We start from the raw sequence: 25,157 nt of genomic DNA, 5'->3' as shown, positions 1-25,157 counted from the left end.
TTATCAATCACAATATTTCTGATATCAAAACCCCTAATAATGACAATGAACAGTCCCAAATTCAAAGCAAGGTTAAGTCCATTATAAAAATTTAGCATGGCCAAGATTGAAATATAAACTAATTCATAATCAAACAGGGTGAGCACTTCTTCATTACAGTTAACACAGTCTTCCACTATGGTGCAATACTGCATCACGCAAATACGAACATTTTTTTAAGTATACATATATAGCAATGTGTTTTCAAACAGTACAAAGAGTAATTAGTAAGCGAAAAGTTATTTCACATCTAATAGTACCGATATTTGACGGCTAGCTCCACCGTGTGATGTCACGGAACTCTGTAAAAATAAAACTGTTCTTGTTACACCAAAGACTGCACAGCTTAAAGAATCATAATGACACATTGAAAATTTCACAGTACACTATACATAATTTCTCTAAACATGTTATAGTATTCTATTGAATATATCCATCCTGAAATGCAGCAACTCTAATAATAACTCTGACTAAATAATAATATTTCTTCCTTACTTGGCATTAAAAATTTATTACCTCCCTTTATACTATCAAAACTCTTTGTCAGTCAATGGAATAACATTTTTTTTCAAAAAGTAGTTTAATTAACATTTGAAACTGTGTTACTGAGATCTCCGAGATTATACCCGAGTACCAAAATTATCTTAGATTGTATGATTGTCTACTCAACAGCGTAAACTCTCATTAACTACCAATAAAAGGGAGGTAATAATAGACATCCTGCTGACCAATTAATATATGATATTGTGAATATATACGGTAATATTTTGTAATAATCTCCCTTTGTATGTGGTATATGATACCGTAATGTACACAAAATTTAAAACCATAACAAAGTATCAAAAGTTTAGTAATCTGACAACCCAAGGAAACATCAGTTTTACCCAGATTATACTTAAAACATTTGAATTAACCCAAATTTATATAGCTATATAGTTAATAGCCTAATACTTTTCAAAAACTTTAGTTGCATAGTTACTAGAGAAATTTATGAAAAGATTTCATATACATACACCTTGTCCTTCATTTTTAAAACATTTTATAAAACCAAAGTTAAAACACAAGTAATGTAAGCATTTACATGTATTTCTTTTTTTAAATTGATCGAAATAACAAACAAAACTTTTTTAACTGTAACAAACTTGACAAATTAAAATAGTGTAAAGAAAAATTAAATTTCTAAACTCAAGGTACTCAACTGGTTTACCTTTTTTTTCGGCTGTAAAAACAAAACATTTTAGAAAGTACTTTTTGAGGATATATTACTTTTAAAGGTGGGCGCATATTGAAACAAAAACTGTACAGCTAAAAAAAATCTCAGATTTCAATATTGACTTTTCATGGAGTTACTTTCCTTGAATTCACCTTGTTATAAAAGGGGAACAAATATTAAATTTCACTATTTATCATCTATACAGTACATTGTATTATTATCTAATAATACTAACTTTGGCCTTGTGAAACTAGATATTGTTTTCCTTTTCTTGTTTGTTTATGTACAGGTATTTGTGCATCTAGGTAAAACTTACACAAAATAAAATATCAAGGGTGTAAATAAACAGCCGTTGAAACTTACTGAAAACAATTAAACCTTGAAAATAAGTAATTTGTAATCATATGCTATTAAAATACAGTTGCCATTTGTTAATTAATATATACAATCTCATTGTACAGAAGCAACAAAGATAAGAGTGAATGTCATTTTCAAATATTTTTTTTAGTTTTTTAGTTTACTTTATTTTCATTTGTGAATTTAAAATAATCATGTTGTTATAGAAAAGGCAATCACAGGTCACGAGGGTTGCCTGTTGATAGCCAATAAAGCTGTTGTATTTAGGGGTGATAAGACAGTTAGTTCATTACATATGTCGCAGCTACTTTATACTATGGATATTGCAGCTACTGTGTACATAGCAGGGAATACAAAAATCATTAACAGTCCAAAATGTTGTTGTTTTTTATTCAAGGGCTATAACTTAGCCAAAAATCATTCCTATATAGTTTGGATAAAATTACACCAGTAGTCCGAACAAGTTTTGTGACAGAAGGACAGGCAGACCTTCTAACGAAAAAGTTACACTTATGTGGCTTCTTCATTGTTTTCTCTATTGTTCTTTATAGCAACATAAAGGAAATTAGGCTCATAAAAGTTTTGAGAAAATACAGTAACATACTGATCCTGAAGCCACCTAAGTATCCAAATGTAAGCTAGGACAGACATATGATGGAAAAGGCAACAGAAAAAATTATTTACTGGCTATCTAACAGCCACTATAGGGGATAAGCCAACTGAAAACTTAATGTACGTATATGGGTAATCAATAAAATAAATATATACAAATACTTCTAATATACATTGTACATGTCTATATAATTGCATAATCTTACCATAGAAGAACCCTTAGAGGTCAGGGAACCTCCAGAACTGGATGACTGTGCTAACATCTGTGCCATCTGAAAATAAAAGAAACAAACAGGTCATATTAAATATATGTTGCAGTGCTATATAATTATTATTATGTCACTACAGTACTTCTTAAAGGGACTTCACTGAGGTTTTTTAACATGACATTACTGAAAATATTTCTTCCGAGACAAATGTTCCATTGTCTTGCTAGTTCAATAAATTGTGTGAAAATTTAAATTTCAGATCATTTGCTCACTCCATTTTTCTAGAAAAATTATTATCATTGTGAAGAATGACAAAAATATTAAAACACGTTGCATTGCTTTTCACTCAAATCTGGCTAAGAATTGCCCAAAAACACAAATTTCATATCATTTCTGAGTATATTTCTTTATTATCTTTTGCATATCTTTCTGTTTCAACTGACACCATTGATCTATGTTAGAAAGTCAAATTTTATGTTTTTAGGCTTTTGGCCCTTGGTGGTGTTCCTTTAATTTTCATGAAATTAGTCAGTACTGGTAGATTAACCATCAAGGTCGACACTTCGGATACTTGAGTGCTATTTCTGACTTCACTTGGTATGTCTTCTGTCCTTAAAGTTTGGAAAATTCAAAATTCTCAATGTCATTTGCAATTTGAGGTCACACAGATGTCCTTTGACCATGAACTTTGCAATAAATTTGAGCTTTCTAAAAGTTAAAAGATTTTTAATTGCCTATAATGCAAATATCATATACCCTGCACTCTCTAGACATTGAGATATAATAATTTTATGTATTTACAAGTACAGTGCAGTGGCCTTGACATTTGACCCCATAGCATTTGACCTCATGACTTTATAAAGCAAGGTTTTATAAACTGTATATATGAAATAGTTCTTTGCTTGTGTTCATCATTAATTATTAAATTGTTTTATTAATCTATACATGTACATGCATCATAAAATGTACATACAATGTATGGTGGCAGTGTCAGCAATATGGTTGAAGTGTCTGACTAGAATTTAGGGTTTATTGGCAGCATGGGTTCAAACCCTATCAGTGGAAAGCCATTGTTTCTGTCAGCAAGAAAGTGGATTACCTTATGATTGAATACAACATGTACATTTATAATCAAACTAAAAGAATTATATATATTAAAACAAAACATGTACATGATGAGAGTAATCAGCTATAGATGATTTTTAAATGAAAGTAAATTCTTTAATATTTTTAACTAAAAATGTATATATAGACAAAACAAGATTATAGATTGAGAAAACTGCACAGTGGTCTAGATTTGCACTTTCGGATAGCTCGGTGAAATTCATTGTATAAAATATGTAACTGAAAGTTACACCACATCAACTGAAAAATTGTTACAGCAAATCAATTTCAAAAAGGTCATAAAAATGTGCAGTTTTTAAATAACAGTCTGTTATTTTTGAGGGAGCCCAAACAAAGACACAATATATTTTAAACAAAATAACAGTATTTTAATAGGCGGAGATGGGAGATCTTCTTCTGCAGAGTTATCTTGTCGATGGGTAGCAATCTCCCATTTGGCACTCCATATTTGTTGTGTTGTCGCCTCAAAATGCAAAAGACAAAGACTTGATAATTGGGCAATTTAACATGTATTTGTGTCCTCGTGTCTTTGGGCGTAGAACGATAAATTTGCCAATTATCATGTGTTCGCCTTTCACATTTTGAGGAGAAGGCACGCCATAAAAAATATAGGGTCCGGCACTGATATAAAGATTTCTACCTGCTGAATTTGCTTGATCAAGTTTTTTGCTGGATTTTCATTTAAAATCTTGGAAGTCCTTTTAGAAAGGTTCAAATCATTTTCAAATTTGGAATTTAATATAATTAATATCTAATCTACATATATAACATCATTTGCATATAATGATATATACATTCATTTCATGCTAATACTATCACCTATTTATCATATATTCAAAATAAAGCAGAATACATGTATAATAATTATATATATATTAAATATTTATATTTGTATATACAAGCCCTGTCAGCTGCCTGGAAAAGTATTTGTTATATACTTTTCCAGGTACAGATAACGAGGAATATGCAAAATCCTCGGAGGATCTATAGCTAACAGGGATTTTTTCCCTTCTATAGCAGGGGCCTCTTCCCCTCCTTAAACTTAAAATTAAGTTTCCATGAAGTTTTCCTTCCCCTTTTGTATATATAAATTTACAATTTTATTTTTATTCCACACATATGAAAGTAATGTGCCTGTTCCCCTATTTGTAAAAATAAGATTTGCCTAGCACCTAAACTTCATTAGAAACATAAACAGGACAGGTTCTGTCATTTTTATTTTTTGTTATGCATTAAGAAAAAATTTATTAAACAAAGAAAAAGGAAAGACATTTTAATCTAATGAATCAGAGTAGCATAAAGGTGATAATACAACATGCGATTCAACACATACAGGTACAGAATTCATTACAGAATAAACTTAAATGACGTTTAAGTTGTCATGTATTTAGTTCATCTTTAAAACAAAGATATCAGTCACTCAAGTAGATAGATAAAAAGTAGTTCACTACTATATAGTTTAGATAAATTAATAGATAAATTTAAACTATTTCAGATATTCAAGGACAGGCCCTTATTCAGATTAAATACTACAGGTTGGTCTTTGTTGACAAACAGTGATAACCGAATATTTAATTATCTCTTAAAGTTTATGCTTAATAACTGATAATTGCAGGTGAATACTCAGCTACCAGTATGCTAAAATAGCCCACATGTACATGTATACCAGAAAGCCAGGCATTTCGGCACATCCATATATATACCAGAAAAATTAGTCAGCCCACACATCTGTGTATAAAAGAAAACTTAAGCCAGCCCACTGACATCCATGTATACAAGAAAGCCTAAGCCAGCCAACACATCCATGTATACCAGCAAGCCAGGTCAGCCCACACATCCATGTATACCAGAAAGCCGGGACAGCCCACACATCCATGTATATCAGAAAGCTGGGCAATCCAACACATCCATGTATACTAGAAAGGCAGGCAAGCCCACACATCCATGTATACTAGAAAGCTGGCAAGCCCACACATCCATGTATACTAGAAAGGCAGGCAAGCCCACACTTCCATGTATACCAGAAAGCTGGCAAGCCCACACATCCATGTATACCAGAAAGCTGGCAAGCCCACACATCCATGTATACCAGAAAGCTGGCAAGCCCACACATCCATGTATACCAGAAAGCTGGCAAGCCCACACATCCATGTATACAAGAAAGCTGGCAATCCAACACATCCATGTTTACCAGAAAGGCAGGCAAGCCCACACATCCATGTATACTAGAAAGGCAGGCAAGCCCACACATCCATGTATACTAGAAAGCCAGGCAAGCCCACACATCAATGTATACTAGAAAGGCAGGCAAGCCCACACTTCCATGTATACTAGAAAGACAGGCAAGCCCACACATCCATGTATACCAGAAAGCCAGACAATCCAACACATCCATGTATACCAGAAAGCCAGGCAAGCAAACACATTCATGCATACCAGCAAGCTGGGCCAGCACACAGCCAAATAAAGGCTGTTTCCCCTAGCCCTTAAATCCCCTAAATTGCAAATATTTTCCCCTAAAAAACCTTGTGCTCTTCCTTACAAGAATGAGGACTTAACAGCATCTGCTAGAAGACAGAAAGCTGTCCTTATAGCCTCTGCTATGTACCATTCATGTTAAATTGCATTGACAATGAAAATTTTACAAAATGTGTGGGTAAATTTCATTTTTAGTTGTTGAGATTTAATTTCAGGTTTTCCCCCTTTTTTGATTTATCACGCTATATTTCCCCTTCAGAAAGCCACAGGTTGTTTTGAAAATTGGGGAGAAAATCACAGATAAAGGCAAACTTGACCACTCTAGAAATTAGCATGTGCTACAGTGGGTTAAAAAAGACACACCACACTTGAGTGCTGGATTGAGTGTTAGTTCAAATGTACCTTAAACTCTCTGAACATGTCATAAATATTCTAAGAGAAATTCTGCAGCCTGCCAATATTTGGAGCTAAAAAATTGTTAAATATATACGAGCCGCGTCACAACAAAACCAACATAATGGGTTTGCGACCAGCATGGATCCAGACCAGCCTTAGGATACTGTTGTACCATTGAAGTGTTTGTAAAAAAACTGATAATTTCTTTGTAAAGTCTATTGTCTCTTTGAATTCCCATATAAAAATTTATTGTTTTCACACCTGTTTTAACACCTGTATACAGTATACTGTACAATTGACACTTTTAAAAATTTCTGTTGCAGAGAGTTCATTATGAAACCTACACCAAGAAGACTGAGGACCATCCCTGCATCATTGGCCCCTGTAGAGCGTTTGTTTAGTGTTGCGGGTAAAATTTTCCGTCCTGATAGATGCAGTCTGACTGATAGACGGTTTCATGAACTTATGATGCTAAAGTGCAATGCTAAAATATGATAAAGTGATGTGACAGTAACTAAAAGTGTGTTAAAATGATGACTGTTGATGAGCTGGAAATCCTTTGTGTATATAATGTATATAATGTATATATTAGATAGCATTAAGAAACTTTTGTTTATAGTTATACATGGAATGTAATCAATTATCAATCAATTACTTTCTCAAAGTAATTGTAATTTAATTGATTACAGAGGCAAGTCTGAGTAATCAATTGTAATCAATTACAATAAAATCTGAAAGTAATTGTAATTAAATCAATTACTGATCAATGTAATCATCCCCAGGTCTGCCAGCCTACGCAGACTGCGTAGATGCGCAGGCTGGTCTGGATCCATGCTGGTGGCAAACCCATTGTTGGTTTTGTCGTGACGCGGCTCATATGTTTGGTATTATATTGAAAATGGTACATAGTTTTTAATGAAAAAAATTGGATACACAAATAAAAACAAATTCTCATTCAGTTTAAATACTAATTTTCTTCATTTTTTAACATTTATAAATTTTAATCATAATACCATGCTGTTTTGTTTCTTCCGCAGTAGTTTAAACAAGAACTATCACTAAATGTGATTAATACCCCCACAAGTCTGCTTCGGAAATGAGGATGTTACTAGTAACAGAATACCTTGTAAAAGAATTGAAACATAGAGTTATGGTTGTGGGCAATTAAAGATAATTGTGGTTCATGTATGTTGCATTTCCTTTCAATGTGGTTGGCCATTGATGAAGTTTAATTGAATTACTCTGTAATAAGTCCAGAAAGACAAAGAAAAAGAACAAAGGGCAATAACTCTATAAATACTGAAGATAGAGTTATAGTTCTTGTGCACTGCACTTCCTCTTATTGTGCTTGACCATTGTATGAAGTTGTTTTGGATTCCAACCAGTACGTTTTAAGTTATGCTCCTGACAAGGAAAAGTATCAAAGGGCAGTAACTCTGTATTTTGTCAAAATGGAGTTATGGCTCTTGTGCACTGCACTTCCTTTTAATGTCCTTGACAACTGTATGAAGTTGTACTGAATTCCAAACAGTAGTTTTCAAGTTATGCTCTGGACAAGGAAAAGTAACAAAGGGCAATAACTCTGTAATTAGTCAAGATGAAGTTATGGTTCTTGTGCACTGCACTTCCCCTTATTGTGCTTGACCTTTGAATGAAGTTGTTTTGAATTCCAAACTGAAGTTTTCAAGTCATGCTCTGGACAAGGAAAAGTAACAAAGGGCAGTAACTCTGTAATTAGTCAAGATGGAGTTATGGTTCTTATGCACTGCACTTCCTCTCAATGTGCTTGACCATTGTATGAAGTTATAATGAATTCCAACAATAAGTTTTCCAGTTATGGTCCGGACAAAAGAAAGCAATGGAAAAGTAACAAAGGGCAATAACTCTGTAATTAGTCAAAATGGAGTTATGGTTCTTGTGCACTGCACTTCCCCTTATTGTGCTTGACCATTGTATGAAGTTGTTTTGAATTCCAACCAGCAGTTTTAAAGTCATGCTCTGGACAAGGAAAAGAAACAAAGGGCAGTAACTCTGTAATAAGTCAAAATGGAGTTATGGTTCTTGTGCACTGCACTTCCTCTCAATGTGCTGGACCATTGTATGAAGTTATAATGAATTCCAACAATTAGTCTTCAAGTTATGGTCCGGACAAAAGAAAGCAATGGAAAAGTAATAAAGGGCAATAACTCTGTAATTACTTTAGATAGAGTTATGGTTCTTATGCACTGCACTTCCTCTCAATGTGCTTGACCATTGTATGTAGTTATATTGAATTCCAACTATTAGTCTTCAAGTTATGGTCCGGACAAAAAAAAAGAAGGCAATGGAAAAGCAACAAAGGGCAATAACTCTGTAATTACTTTAGATAGAGTTATGGTTCTTGTGCACTGCACTTCCCCTTATTGTGTTTGACAATTGTATGAAGTTGTTTTGAATTCCAACCAATAGTTTTCAAGTTATGCCACGGACAAGGAAAAGTAACAAAGGGCAAAAACTCTGTAATTAGTCAAGATAGAGTTATGTTTCTTTCGCACTGCACTTCCTCTCAATGTGCTTGACCATTGTATGTAGTTATATTGAATTCCAACCATTAGTCTTCAAGTTATGCTCCGGACAAGGAAAATGCAACGGACAAAAAAAAAAGCAATGGAAAAGCAACAAAGGGCAATAACTCTGTAATTACTTTAGATAGAGTTATGGTTCTTGTGCACTGCACTTCCCCTTATTGTGTTTGACAATTGTATGAAGTTGTTTTGAATTCCAACCAGTAGTTTTCAAGTTATGCCCCGGACAAGGAAAAGTAACAAAGGGCATTAACTCTGTAATTAGTCATGATAGAGTTATGGTTCTTGTGCACTGCACTTCCTCTCAATGTGCTTGACCATTGTATGTAGTTATATTGAATTCCAACCATTAGTTTTCAAGTTATGCTCCGGACAAGGAAAATGCAACGGACGTCTGGACCGACCGACCGACCAACCGCCCGACCGACCGACCGACCACCGGGTGACTCCTATATACCCCCCCAAACTTCGTTTTTGGGGGTATAAAAATTTCTTTTTAGTTTAATATTGACAACAGGTACAAAGTCTGAGTAATAATTGAACTCTGTTATAATCAATTTTTTTATTCTTAAATCATCTTCTTCCCATTTACTTAACTCAATACACAAATGAGCCGTGTCATGACAAAACAAACATAATGTGTTTGCGACCAGCATGGATCCAGACCAGCCTGCGCAGCCACGCAGTCTGATCAGGATCCATGCTGTTCGCTATCAATTTCTCTATTTGTAATAGGGTTGGTAAGCTAACAGCATGGATCCTGATCAGACTGCGGGGATGCACAGGCTGGTCTGGATCCATGCTGGTCGCAAACCCATTATCTTGGTTTTGTCGTGACACGGCTCAAATGTAAATACAAATTTGTAATCAAGTTCCTATAACTTGTATAGATTATTTCTTTTAAAATAAATCCAATATCGTAACAAACAGTGATAATTATCATCATATTACAAAATATATTGGATGCAGAATTCAAGAGCTTATTATTATATAAGTTTCATAGCTAGACAAATCAATCTTGATATGTTGTTGGGTTTTTTTTTTCAGTCAGAATTCCTACAACAATGCCAGCAGATATCAGATTTTTCATAAATTAGAAAAACAGTTATTTTTATTTTTACACCTGATCATGTGTGCATTATTATGTTAAAACAGTCATCAAATTAAGCACTGGCCCAGTGGTCCATCACCATGGCCAGTGAAAATTAGTTTGGGCCACTCCGCCAGTGTAAATTTTAAGAAAATTTAGTTAAATATATAGAAGAATGAATTTAAAATCTTAAATTCAATGACTGTTAAAACTGCAATAATGTTATGATTTCTCTTTTATATCATTAAAGTATTTAGTAATGACCAAATTTTTGAAAATGTGTGACTTTATTTTAGGAACTAGTATATCTGATTTACTTGTGCAAAAATACTTTTTAAAAGTCAGATTTTATCTACTGAAACAAAACCAGTGCCAGGACCGCATAAACCCTAATTCATTTAAGGAAAGAGCTCCTTCCCCTTTTAGCGCTTGTTATGTATTCTTCTAATCTATCTTATATGATGTTTAGTCCAAGTATTTAAATGCATACCACAGATTTGAAGCTATTTTTTGCATTGGTCAAATATGTTATTAACTTATTTCCCATTATCCAACAAAATTAACACTGTCAAAAATGAAAATTCCAAGTGGCTTTCAATGAATGGCTGGTATGATGTTATATCAGCGTTTTTTTTCTCTACTTTGGTGCCGGTACCAGACTGATTGGGAAAAAAATGCGTTATTTTGACTAAAATTGGGAATTTTTTTAATGCATTTTTTCAGCTACAAATGAGATTAGACATCATAAATAAAGATAGCTAACAGCTTCTACTGTCAAAATAGAACTATTGAGTGGTGATTTATATGAATATGTTGGATTTAAATGATTTTAGAAAAATCACTTGGCCTTGTAGGGATTTTGAACAGCCATTTTGGGAATTTAACAGTGGAAATTGGGAATTTTAATGTCTATTTTCTATTGGGAATGGTACCGTTTTAGGGTAGTAGATATATAAAGAAAAAAAAACACTGTATATATCAAGGAAAATAGAGAAAAGACTAAATTTTATAACATTTAATAAAAATAGATCTTCTAGATCTAGTATCACTGTATCAAATAATATAACTTGAATAACATTATCATGTAAGGAAATACATTTATCATAGTATTAAATTCATTAACAAACATAATGTTAACCCACTTAATTAAAGAAAAGTATAAGTAGAAAAAAATACAAATACTTAAATCAATAAATTGAATTATAATTTGGTGCGTTTATTAGTGTAAGCATGCCATTTTACTATTAGCATGACGGCCATGCATGCATGCAGCATGGTAAAAAGAAAGACGAATATCTGAAAGAAAATAATTGCAAATAATGACCTCATTTAATACATGTGTATATATTTATCATAGAATGATTTTTTCATTGAATTGTTCTTTCATACATTTCTTGTCTAAAATGATATTTAATAATAATTATGCAGAAATTATATTGAATAAATGTGGGTGGGGTAATTTTATTTTCATTCATGTCTAAGACTCAAAAAAAGAGTACAGAGATTTTAATACACGAAAATATGAGAGAGATTACAAACCTTGAATGGAATGCTTTAAACGCTGATGATATTCAACGCCTTTAATCCGCTAAATAACGCGCTATGTCTGAAAATTGCAAGACGCGAAATCCGACCTCCAATATTCCAAGCAACTTGAGGACAAATATCACTTATGCTGGTTCCGTGGCCCGTGTTATACGCTCTACTGGTCGATATGGCACTGCGACGGCCCGCTGTGCGCATAAACAAAAGGTAAACAAACATTCAAGAAAAGAAAACTCTCGCGGTCAAGGACGAAAGTCGATTTTGTTGCGTATGGTTTGTCCCCCTTGTAAAATAAAATATTTTTCGCGCCTAAATGTCACATAGTCCCGTGCATTGGCCTCATTTTATCGTTTCGTTCATTTTAAAAATATCAAACCTTCTTTTCTGGATTCTCTGCTAGCTTGTCTGCATCATTGCAACAAGAAAACATTCCACATGGAGAATACCAAGGTTTAGCCCAATTTCCGTTTGGCAGAAGTTTCGAATAATTCTTAGACAAAGTTCGAAATAATATTGACAAACTCATTAAAAGTTGCCAAAAACATGACAGTCGCCATTTCTTTAAAGAATGCAACGTCACGTGACGTTATACTTTGAAAATGACGTCACATATTTTTTTATGATTGATTGCGGCACGGATTTATAATATATATCCGTGATTGCGGTTACATGTATCGCTTGATTGATTGAAGCTATTCTTATATAAGGTCAAATTAACAATATATGATGTCAACGCGTCTTTATATGGTGTCAGTCTGTTTTTATATGATGTGAAGTTATGAATATATTATGTGGAATAAGTCTTATATAGAGTTAACATTATATGATGTCAATCTATCAATATACGATGTGTATTTTTCAGTATATCATGTGAAAATATTTTTATATAGAGTCAACTTAACAATATATGATGTCAATGTTTCCTTATATGATGTCAGTCTTTCATTATATGATGTGCATTTACGAATATATTATGTGGAACCATCTTTATATAGAGTCATAATAACAGTATATTATCTCAATGTGTCCTTATATGATGTAAATCTTTCATTATACGATGTGCATTAATGAATATAAATTATTATGTGGAACCATCGTTATATAGAGTCATAATAACAGTATATGATGTAGAATTGTCTTTATATAGAGTCAACTTAACAATATATGATGTAAATGTGTCCTTATATGATGTCAGTCTCTCATTATATGATGTGCATAAATGAATGTATTATGTGGAACCATCTTTATATAGAGTCAAGTTAACATTATATGATGATGTCAACACGTCTTTATATGATGCCAGTCTTTTATTATACGATGTGCATTAATAAATATATTATGTGGAACCGTCTTTATATAGAATCAACTTAACAATATATGATGTGTATGTGTCCTTATATGATGTCAGTCTTTTATTATATGATGTGCAATTACGAATATATTATGTGGAACCATTTTTATATAGAGTCAAATCAACACTATATTATGTAGAATTGTCTTTATATAGAGTCAGCTTAACAATATATGATAAATTTACTTTGAGTTTTCCCGCTGTTGCCACGAACGGTGCATCTCGGTAAATTTAACCCCATCAGTATAATGACAGAAGCACACGATATTATTTATGTTTGCACTTCATATAAAGCAGCGGTCGTATAACAATAGATGCACATCGTATAATGAAATATTGACATAATATATTGATAAATTGACTGTATATAATGATGCAACCACATAATGTATTCTAAAATGCACATCGTATAATGATTGGGCGACATCATATAAAGACACATTGACATCATATATTGTTCAGTTGAAATCATATAAGGATGCATCTACATAATATATTCATGAGTGCACATTGTATAAAGAAAGAGTGACACAACAGCGTTCATTTTTACAATCATAAGACAGTCAAGGCTTTCCATATTCGTCGGTAAACTTTTGTATAAATACCAACGAAACTCTCGACAAAAATGGTAATTTTCATCTTTAAAAAGAGAGTTTGAGGTGCTAGATGAAAATTTGATGATTAAGCTTGCCTTACATATTGTATTATGTGTCAGGAAAAAACTTTATAGTCCATGTATTTTTGAGTAAAATTTTCAAATTATTTGCTTATTCGTATATATTGACCTGTTCTTTTGTGATATCTTCTCCCTTGTCATGCTTTATTACCTAAGTTAATATGTTACTGTTTTCATTGTTTAAGGGGACTGATCTTTAGTTGTTTTTTATAATAAATAACGTTTACTAACGCAGTAAGGGCTATTTATGTATATTTTAACCACTTTTTGGTAATAAACATGGGTTATAAGTGTCATAGTTAATGTGTTTATTGCTTCCATTTGGTAACTTCACAATATTATACATTCAAATACATTTTCAAAATTTTCATGAAAATTAGCATGAGTCTGGAGGCGTGCTGCTTTAAATGTATTTCTTTTGTCTTATTTTTAATTCCTTCTAAAACCAAGTTTTAAACATCAATAGCCAGATTGTTTACAAGTAGCTTACAGCCCTTTAATGTACATGCATTTGAAACAGTCTGACAAACAACCATTTTGATTTTCGTTATCAAATTATTTCAACAAAATATCAATTCTATTATAGTTGCCCAAATTGTACATCTGTTTTATCTTATCTTATCTGTTTTGTCTGTACATGTATATCAAATATAAGTTTACGTTTCAAATAATTCATGTCAAAAGACGCATGTATAAATGCTTTTCAATTCGTTCTACATTAAATAGTCTTACAATACCCCCTGTCTAAAAGTTACAGGCTAAAGTATAGGTAACTTCACCACCGCGGGAACCTGTTCTTCGACATGCTTCAGTCATAAGTACAATTGCACATGATTACAAATAGATCTGTGATTTAACAATTATTTCAAGATGTCCCATTATTAACAGTTCGATACAAATCATTCTAGACAAAAGGGTCATGTGGCATAAACTGTTATGCGTATACCATGGAGACCGCGTCCCTGTAATAGGCTTTGTAAGAACAATATATAACATAGATGTGCCAAGACATTCTTTAAAAGTGGATGTTAAAATGGGACCAATTTTGTTTTGCGTTTTCTTTATACCAATACTGTTTACAGGTATAATATTTTATTATATGCATATCCTTTTTTTCTGTAAACAATTTTTAAGCTTGTAATTTCTCCCGTTGGTGTGTTTAGACTGGAATTGTAATAAAATCAATATTTCACTATAACGTTACACAATATTTTATCCCATAGACTTTATTTTACATGTAAAAGTTAAGAAAATTTCTTTTTCGAAAAATATTTGTTTTCGTGTTGTTTAGAAAATTAAGTTTGGTTGTATACAAGTAGAGTATATTATCCCAGTGAAATATTAAATTAATTTGTAAGTTCAGAACTTAATTAATTGATAAAGTTAAATAAAATTACATGTACAATGTATATTATATTTATGACATTTCATTTTACACAAAACAATTTCCCCCATAGACGCGATAAATTAACGTTGCACCATCACTGCGGTATACCGTACCCCGGATATTGCTCGATATTATGAGGACTTTCATCCCATTTCGCGACTTTGAACGAGGAAAGAAGGTATGTTTAGTGACGATATTTAGTCATTTTGAATTGGTTATATATAAATTTTGTAGAAAAACAAATACTTCGATAATTTCTCTAGTTACTGAAACCCCAAAAATGTTCAGAAATAGCTTTGAAATGTAATTAGGAGGTAAAATTCGTCTCTTTGCTCACGTGATAAATGAGCTCGGATCAGTCAAATTTGATGTTTTTGTGCATATACATCCTTAAAAGAAAAACTTGAATCGAGTAAAATGTGATAACGATGATAATGTTTATGTTGTATATGTTCAATCAACAATAGAACCTCAGATGACAGTGCATTTTGAGAATAAATACACATGTCAGTGTACCGAGTATTGCTTTGGAGTTGCCCGCCGGTGTCACGAGTATTGCTTTTTAGTGTAACGAGTATTGGTTATCAATAAAGAGTAAATGCAAGTAGTAAACACAAAGTATTTACCACATTTAATTTTAAATATTTCTTACTGTGTATACTTATTTACACTATATGTGCAGAATATGCAGAATTCGGAGGTACTTTACTGGAAACATCTGCGAATAATCCAGATTTGCATTCCTGCTCGTGAACAATCTCAGTTTTCTGTGTTTAAAATGTTCTCGTTGCTATCGAAGGATCAACCTTTCCAGAAATTTGTTAATAATTATTGCATATCTTACTTTAAATAGTAAAAAAATGCATCCAAAGTGCGTCAAATTAATACTGCCTCAAGATTGTCAATATTAGACGGTATTAAGCAAGTGTGCCACCGACTTCCTACTATGCCAAAAATCCATATAAAAGTAACTTTCGGCATTTTGCCCCTGCACTCTAGCAACGGCAGACCGTCTGCACGTGAAATTTTGTTACGCCTTAGCAATGAGTTACCGTATGACTGCCGAGCGGGTACAGCTCAAAAAACCGAGTAATGGATTTTGATAAGATTATGATAAGGGCAGCAGATGCAATAAAAAAGGTTATGTTCTTTATAACCTTTTACCTCATTAAGGCGTGTTTTGAAGGCTTTACACCCCACCCCTTTTGAGGCCTCAAATAGTGTAAAATATGCGCTATTTAGGCCCCAAACACTGTTTTTTTCGTTTGAGAAATGTTGTTTAAAAGAGTGTTCACTTTTTCGGCGCCACCCCATTAAAAAGGTACATCAAGGGGGTTATACAGGGGGGATGTGCCCCCTTCTTGTTTGGGGGTTTAAAGTGGGGCAGTAGCCCCTCAAATCGTCGAGAAGACTTGGGACTTGTGGGGGGCTAAATGGCCTCAGGTCGATTTTAAAGGTACCGTATAATCAACGCCGAAAACCTTAGACTTTATCTCAATCAATTGAGAAAGTTGGTGCACATTGAAAATCAGTTTTGATAGGAAAAAACAACGCAAAATAGAGATTTTGGCAATTTTGAGACGCCCCCCCCCCCTCGTTGCCATGGTAACTGGAAATTTAAAATTGAGCATGCTATTCCACAGGCTATCTAGCTTACATTTGTGCCCAGTTTGATCAGTATTAAAGCATTTTTAATAGTTTTATAGCAGTTTGAACTTGTAACAAGAGGCTTAATTATAATTCAATGAAAACAGCCATTTTTCGCATTATGCTCATGTAGTAAAAGGTAAAGACGATACCGGCATGCTTGGACGGCATAAGCCCTCGGGCCAATAGTTTATGAAGTGCGTCGATATGTTTCTTAAGGCAAACTTGCCCTGTAAAAACCTATTATTAATGTCATCTAAATATGTTTTTTTTATTTCTTGTCCTTTTCAGAGATGCATGTGTCTCCTTGATCAAAGTTTCTTGGGACATGTATTTAAAGTTTTTTTATCGTCAATTTTGATGGTTCTACCCTGCTTCCGACCCTGCACACACTTTATTTCATCCATAGTGTGATTTTCAAATCAAATGGGAAATTAAATCTCTGTATTTGCCCGTAGGAAAAGAACAGTACTTAATAACACTGAGAATGCATTGTTGAATCTGAAATATTTGAATAAATATCATATAAACAGTACATTATCAGAAAAATGAAATTGAATCGATAAACAGACGTGAAAATTAGACAAAAATATAGATTTTCCATACTAATGTGCTCATTCTGTTTTGCAATACTCTGTACACTAAAGTTGGGCTATTTTGCAATACTCTGTACACTTAAAATCAATACTCGGTACACTTTCTTATATCTTTTTTGGCCTGTATCTTTTTGTACTTTCACACTTTTTGCCTGAAATTTGGACAAGGCATACTTGGATTGAGAATAAAAAAATTGCTCGATTCATTTTTTTTTATATTGGTAATGTAATAATGATTCTACAGTATCGCGGTCAGTATTTTCTAGTGAGCAGCGGATCGTTTAGGGGTAGTTTTATCAATTTTACAAATACCTGTAATACTTTTACGTCTTTTAGAGCTACAACAATACCTCTAGATATATAAAACCCGTTGAGATAAATAAAATAGCCATTAGTTTGGAAAATATCGTCGCTGAACTTACCTTCGTTCCCCGTTCAAAGTCGCGAAATGGGAAGAAAGTCCTCATAATATCGAACAATATCCGGGGTACGGTATACCGCAGTGACCATGTCGTTTTTACGGAGTCGGAAAGCCGGCACGGGCATGCGATACGCACTAAGGTAATATCATGCAAAACGAATTGCAATATAGTTTACCAATAACTAATCATATTGCCGACACAGTTCCGACTTATTGCTGATGAGGGCTTTAAAAATAAGCGACAAAAGTTTATAAAATATGCTGTTAGACAAACAATTCACAAATTAAAATATGCCAACTTTTTGTCTATTCCAATTTCCTACCATGCATAAGTGCATGTTTTCCGGTTACAGTATAGAATGTTCAAGTTGGAGGAGATGGGGGACTAATATTTCATTATATAATTTTCAAGATGGTGGGAGATTTAAATTTTCAGTATATAATTTTTAAGATGGAGGAGTAAATTTTCTGTCACTTCAGTAAAGACATCGAGCACAAAAATTTGTCTACATACACTTACCAGAAACTGTTTATCTAGGAGCAAAAAATTTTCTTGGACATGCTGAATAGTTTTATTTAATAATAAAACAAGAAAAGCATTGATGCAAAGCATCAAAGGGCGTCCAAGCAAGAAATGCAGCAAGTGAAGATGAACTAGTAGACATCTGATGACCAGATATTCTTATAAACTTTTCAATGGTTAATTGGTTTTAACAAGTATTGTATATCATTGAATGAATGGGCGGACGAAAGACATTGTACATCATAAACTTTGGTAGGCATGCTAGAGATTTGAATATTAATTTTTTTTCACATGAACTTTGATTCCATCAATGTTAACGATAATATCCAAAGGTCTATAATATCAAAAAGTATAAGTTTATTTATACTATATAGGGATATTTTTGGATATTATCATTAATACTGGTTATTTGACAGAATTTCAAGTTCATGTTTTATTTTCTTTGGAACATACAACATAATAGTCAAAATGAACATAGTCTGTTTATTGCTTTATTTGGGAGGTCAATCTCCAAGTCTGACCCATCACTGTGTTTACATGCCTATCAATAAACCCATAACAACTCATGTTAATACTGCAGACGAAGAATGATAACACTATGACGAAACAATTCGTAAAAATTGTCCACTTAAAGATTGCGATTAATTGTTTTAATATGTTTGCATTTCATTTCCTGCAAAATTCTCCAGTTCGTTGCGACATGAATGACCGTTTCGGTAAACTAAAAATACTTCTATAAATAGATTTTCGGACTTTCACAATGTTCAGGTCATCATTCTATTTATTGGTAAAGCAATAACACACATAATAACCAACTGTGTACTACAAAATGATTAATAAAAATACCGAATAGCGCGATTAATTGACGGATAAGATAATTTCATTTGAATATGTTTACATTGCGAAATTATCCAGTTCGCTATTCATTTTACATATCGCGACATTTCATTTTTGATAATTTAACACTCATACCAATCGGAACTTTCAGCTATTATGGCCGACGAAAAGGCTCGAGAACATGTTCAGGTCGTCATTCTATTTATTAGTAAAGCAATAACACACATAATAACCCACTGTGTACTACAAAATTATTAATAAAAATACTGAAGAGCGCGATTCATTGACGGATAAGATAATTTCTCTTGAATATGTTTACATTGCGAAATTATCCAGTTCGCTATTCATTTACATATCGCGACATTTCATTTTTGATAATCAAACACTCATATACCATTCGGAATTTTCGGCTATCATGGCCGACGAACAGGCTCGAGAAGTTGCAATTGTCCTTTCTCATTCCTTAAGGGGCGTCGCGCTTCGGCGCGGACACCGATAATAAATAATCAGTAGCCGATTATAATGTTCTTCATATATCTGGTTATTTTTGTCGCTATAAACTTGATATTATCTGTTTAATGCCAATACAATAAAATCTTGTGGATGGTACAACACTACAGTGACATTTTATATGCTTCTAAAACGATTTTCAAACATACAAGGATATGTTAAATATGTACTGCAAATGTTTATAGGCATTGTATATAATCATTCATTTCTTATTGAAAAAAAATGGCTTAGACCTTACAGAAAATAATTGTCTCATTACTTCCCTTTATTTACATTAAAATGTAAATTTCAAAATATTTTTAAAAAACCAATTTTTTTCGACCCCTTTACCTATTGAAAAATTTTTCCCCAATCAAATATTTTTATGAAAAAAACCCCATAAAAAATGATTTTCATGATTTTTAAATTTCATGAGGGCCCAATTTTAATTTTAAATATAGGGAAATTTGTTTTTTTTTGACTTAGGGAACACCCCTTTAAAAATTGTTGGGGGTTTCTAGAAAAAATATAAAATTTGTAAAGGGCTTGTCAGAGGAAACATAGCAACGGGTTGGGTTTGGGCTCGACCCGGGTTTAAAAAGGGAAAAATACTTTATAAAAACCCAGCAAAAAACCCAACGCCAGGAAAAAACAGGGGACTACTTTGGAAACAGTAATAAATCATGCTGGAAGCAAAATAACAAATTACAAACATGGCAATAATATAAACCTTGTATAAACATGTATAATAATATAAACTTTGCAACTGTAGTATTGTATTATTTAAACTACAGTTGGCACGACATGTATAAGCAGAAATTGCATTCAAAAAGAGCAAACAACACAAAAAAATAATGCCCATGCGCCATAAGAAGTATTTGCGTTGTTAGACGATGAAAGTTGTTCCAAACGAAAAGGGGCAATGTTTCAGATCAATCGGAACACCTCCGGCGACTTCAAGAATTCGCTCCCCGAACTTGACGGAGATTGCCGAGTTGTTACGATTGTGTTTCAGAACTCAGTGTGCTCACAAGAGTAAAAATATTCCACAGACGCTTGGGAGTCAGATCCCTCCGTCCCCCCACCCCAACGTGATGACACACCCCTGTAAACAATCTTTCAAAAATATTTTAATATTTAAACACGAATGGGACATCTGTTACAACGATAAAACTGGTCTTCAAACAATTTTTACATATCTGAAAAAAAAACTGAGACTTGAGGGTTTATTTCAAATATGTAAAAATTGTATGAAAAACAGTTTCATCACATTTTTCCCACAGCCCTTTTTTTAAACCTTTTATTTTAAAATTTTTTTTTTGTAAAATTGAAAAGTTAAAAAAAGGAAGCCAAAAGTTATAAATATTTATCTTTCCCTAAAAAATCAAAAAAACCCCCGGTAAAACCCGGGAAATATTGTTTTTGACGACGACAGGGTTTGCGGGAAAATTAAAAAATTTGGGAACCCTCGCACGAAAAAACCAACACAAGGGTTTGCGACCGGGATGACCAAATTCAGTCTAAAATCGGGGCCCTTTGCTGTTCGCTTCATTTTTTCCCTATTTGAATAGAGTTTGGAAAAGCAAAACAGCAGGGAACCTATCAACTGCGGGGATGCGCAGGCTTGTCTGGATCCATGCTTGGTCGCAAACACATTACGTTGTTTTGTCTTGACGCGGGGCTCATTTCTATTATATACTCGAAATTATTTAACAATAATTGAACACCAATGTGTGTATTTGAGGTTATTTGTTCTCGTTCACTGGTTTCCAATATGGGCGAGTCCCCCAGAAATGTATGTGCACTCGATTTAAAATTTCATCCGAAAGACTGATTAGTAATTTTAATTGGCCAGTCGGGAATCGAATCCACAGTGCCGAAATTACAAGTCCAGCGCTCTGAACGATCGAGCTCTGCAGGCTGGCATGAACACTTGTGTTACATGTATATATCATTTTTTCATTAATTAAGTATGCCCCCGCAACACTATTTTAATAAGACCCGTCCCAAACATAGATATTGTAATTCTAGAAATTAAATTTGATTTAAAACTTATTATTTACCATTTTATTTTAGTCCTGATTCAGTGTTGACGGTTGGTGCCATCGTCGGAATAGTAATAGGTAGTATTGTCTTCATAACATGCTGTGTCGGAGGTATAATAGTCTGTGTCAAAATGGTGAACAGACCGTCAAGAAACGTAGCTCCGGTGCCAGTGCAACACACAGGTTCGTACTTTCAGTGGAATAAAAATTCTAGCTTTAATAGTTCATTAGTGCTTCGAATTCTTTCTCTTGTGCTCATTAAATGGTCACGTGTCACCACCATTCTGGTGAAAATTGTTCCATACGAAAAGAGGCAATGTTTCGCCTCTAAGTTTGCTCACTATAATAAAGAAATGTTTCCAACATGTTACCATTATCTCAGATTTCTGTCATGCTACTATTTGCGTCAATTGTTTCCATTATCGAGCTTCTATTTACGTCATCTGTTACCATTATCTCAGCCTCCTGTCATGCTAATATTTATGTCATCTGTTACCATTATATCAGATTTCTGTCATGCTACAATTTCCGTCAATTGTTACCATTACCTCAGCTTCCTGCCGTGCTATTTTTTACGTCATCTGTTACGTTTATCTCAGATTCCTGTCATGCTACTATTCTCATCATCTGTAACCATTAGCAAGCTACAATTTACGTCACCTATCACCATTATCTCAGATTCCTGTTATGCGTCTATTTACGTCACCTGTTACCATTATCTCAGATTCCTGTTATGCGTCTATTTACGTCACCTGTTACCATTATCTCAGATTCCTGTTATGCGTCTATTTACGTCACCTGTTACCATTATCTCAGATTCCTGTTATGCGTCTATTTACGTCATCTGTTACCATTATCTCAGATTCCTGTAATGCGTCTATTTACGTCACCTGTTACCATTATCTCAGATTCCTGTTATGCGTCTATTTACGTCACCTGTCACCATTATCTCAGATTCCTGTTATGCGTCTATTTACGTCACCTGTTACCATTATCTCAGATTCCTGTTATGCGTCTATTTACGTCACCTGTTACCATTATCTCAGATTCCTGTTATGTGTCTATTTACGTCACCTGTTACCATTATCTCAGATTCCTGTTATGCGTCTATTTACGTCATCTGTTACCATTATCTCAGATTCCTGTTATGCGTCTATTTACGTCATCTGTAAGCAATAACTCAGATTCCTGTCATTCTGCTATATACGACATATGTAACCATTATCTCAGATTCTTGTCACGCCGTCCCTCCTGTTGTAATCTTGAACTTATACCTCATGTTGATATTTCATTCATTTTCAAATTTCATACTTATGTATCATAATTATGCTCCTCCTCATACTATTTCCTCTCTCATATTACCACCTAATACACATTCCTCATTGTTCCACCTCATACCCGTTTCTCATACTACCATTACACATATTTCATCACCGCCCTCATACAATGTACAATTTATGAAACTACTGCCTCCTCCTGCATTCTCAAATCTCGATACCGTTCTGAAATGTAATGCTAGATTTATCGTTTCAGGAATGGCTGTGATTTCACAAGGATATCAACCACCGTATAACCAACAACAGCCACCACCGTATAATCAACAACAGCCACCGTATAACCAGCAACAGCCACCGTATAACCAGCAACAACCACTACAACCATCAGCCTCTAATGGCCAGTTCTCTACGCCATACGGTTACGGCGGTCAGCAGTCAAGCAGCGTTGAGAAACCTGAAAAGTTCGACTCAGCAGTGCCCCCTGTAGCAACTTATAGAAATCCATAGTAACTTATAAAGTACTCCATCAAATCAAACGTATATAACTTTACTTGTGAAAAGGTGTCACAGCTCTGGATTATCATTAAAGCTGCATGCCTCAGATAAGCCAAAATTTTAAAGAAAATCAAACTTGAGAAAAATTTTAGAAAAGTAAAAAAAGATTCATATTCAAACAATAATTTACGTTTTATTTGTGATTAATGACTGATTTTGCAGTGATAATCACCATATTCTGGCATCTTTTTTTGTAATTTACGAGGATTTTAGGTGCCGTTTGCAGTGTGTTAATAACGTTTTTCACAATATTTTAATTTTTAAAAGATTTTTAAACTTTTGAATTTGGAGGCATGCTGCTTTAAAAATGATCAGCATTTGCTTTGTGAATGTCATCTTAAAATATGTTTGTTTTTTATATCTGCTATCTACTCGAAAAGATTGTTTTAGGTTTAGAGGAAATATCTGTTTACCAGGGTAAACAGATAGTGGTGTGTTGTTATTTGAACTGTTGTAAGATTATTTTTTATTATAACTTTCTGAATACAATGTATATCCATAATGTATATATGGTTTTTAATAATCATTTTGTATGCATTCTAAAAATTTCTAATAATGATTAGAAATCAGTTAACTATTAATAGAAATATTTTACAGTATTTTTCTATAGATGTGCCTTCTGTTTAATTTTAACCTTTTTTCATGGATATTTTTTTTTGCTTTAAAGTTTGTATTATTAACACTGAATAAAGTTTATTGTATTGTTTGATGAATGCGGTTTACAAAGTCTGTCTCCTTTTGATTGGTAATCAAGAAGAAGCAATTATAAAATAATCTGTTAATTCAGCGTTGTTAGATTGTTTCTGGTCCTACGGAATCAGTGATTGCAATACATTTACTTAATTGTGTCGAATATGTAATACTGCTTATAACTACGGTAATCATGACTTTTTATTTCGTCCTTACTCGCGATGCACGATGGTACGATGGTGAAAACGCGATGGTACGAAGATGAAGTACCATACCATAGCGACATTGAGTACTCACCATCGTACTGTTGAACCATCGTGTTTTCACCATCGTGTCATCGTGCCATCGCGTTTTCACCACCGTACGTCGCGGGTAAGGATGAAATAAAAAAAACCACGATTGTCCAAAGGGAAGACCGTATATAACAGTGCTAGAGTTTGTGAGAGAATGATGTTTCACCTTTCATTATCTCTCATGAACAGACTCAGTCAAACCATGAAAGGAACAAAAAAGTCTGTGGTCAGTAAGATCGGAGTTCGACTTTGATCATAACTTTGGTTGCCGTCAAACAGGGTCTTCCAGCGTCAAATAAAGTTGGATGACAATAACAAGGAGCCAATTGCTGTTTAAAGATGTCAAGTTAGATTCAATTAAAACATGATAAAAATGCAAAGTGTGAAGTAAATTTATGCGGCAATAGATGAACTTATTCGGCTTTAACATAATGAAAAGTCACATCTGTTAAACTGTGAAAATTTAAAGTGCTCGAATTAACCGTTTCTTAAATTATATAGTGGTCAGTTTATAGCAAAGTAAAACTTGGCAGATAATCATCCCGTTGCCACCCAACATTTCCTTGACAATCAAATATATCAGGAACTTTATGACATCACGTATCAAAGGTATCCAAAGGTATGCATATTAATGAATCGAAAACTCCAAATTTAATGCAAAGCGAAATCAGTATGCACATAAGCGGATTTTTTAAAGTTCATTTTCCTTTTTAGGCATACTCTAACATTTTAGATGAACTTG

At 33.5% G+C, this 25,157-nt stretch overlaps 2 protein-coding genes across 2 annotated transcripts; one reads left to right on the top strand and one right to left on the bottom strand.

Moving 5' to 3' along the window:
• Positions 1–299: 299 nt before the first annotated feature.
• Positions 300–12,225, bottom strand: LOC132760438 (uncharacterized; the record flags this gene model as incomplete). Its single annotated transcript, XM_060752420.1, is given in 3 exon segments — positions 300–341; positions 2,428–2,493; positions 12,005–12,225. Coding segments are annotated over 3 exon segments (258 nt in total), but the record flags the coding sequence as incomplete, so codon positions are not given.
• Positions 12,226–14,616: 2,391 nt separating this feature from the next.
• LOC132760437 (uncharacterized) lies at positions 14,617–24,218 on the top strand. The gene is made up of 3 exons (XM_060752419.1): positions 14,617–14,737; positions 21,632–21,783; positions 23,134–24,218. The coding sequence occupies exons 2-3, from the start codon at positions 21,732–21,734 to the stop codon at positions 23,382–23,384; spliced, it is 303 nt and encodes a 100-aa protein (XP_060608402.1). The 5' UTR covers positions 14,617–14,737; positions 21,632–21,731; the 3' UTR covers positions 23,385–24,218.
• The last annotated feature ends 939 nt before the right edge of the window (positions 24,219–25,157 follow it).

The sequence above is a fragment of the Ruditapes philippinarum genome, unplaced genomic scaffold, assembly GCF_026571515.1.
Source record: "Ruditapes philippinarum isolate M1 unplaced genomic scaffold, ASM2657151v2 ctg797_1_1_1_1, whole genome shotgun sequence".
NCBI lineage: Eukaryota > Metazoa > Mollusca > Bivalvia > Venerida > Veneridae > Ruditapes > Ruditapes philippinarum.
The sequence above is the reverse complement of the archived record's forward strand: the minus strand, read 5'-3'. Positions and strand labels throughout refer to the sequence as shown.

What these genes read in the sequence shown, in the direction of transcription:
- LOC132760437 (XM_060752419.1), top strand. Translation starts at nt 21,732, where the DNA reads ATGGTGAACAGACCGTCAAGAAACGTAGCTCCGGTGCCAGTGCAACAC. An exon ending in GGTGCCAGTGCAACACACAG is followed by an intron (nt 21,784 to 23,133) that starts GTTCGTACTTTC and finishes TTATCGTTTCAG; the next exon opens with GAATGGCTGTGATTTCACAA.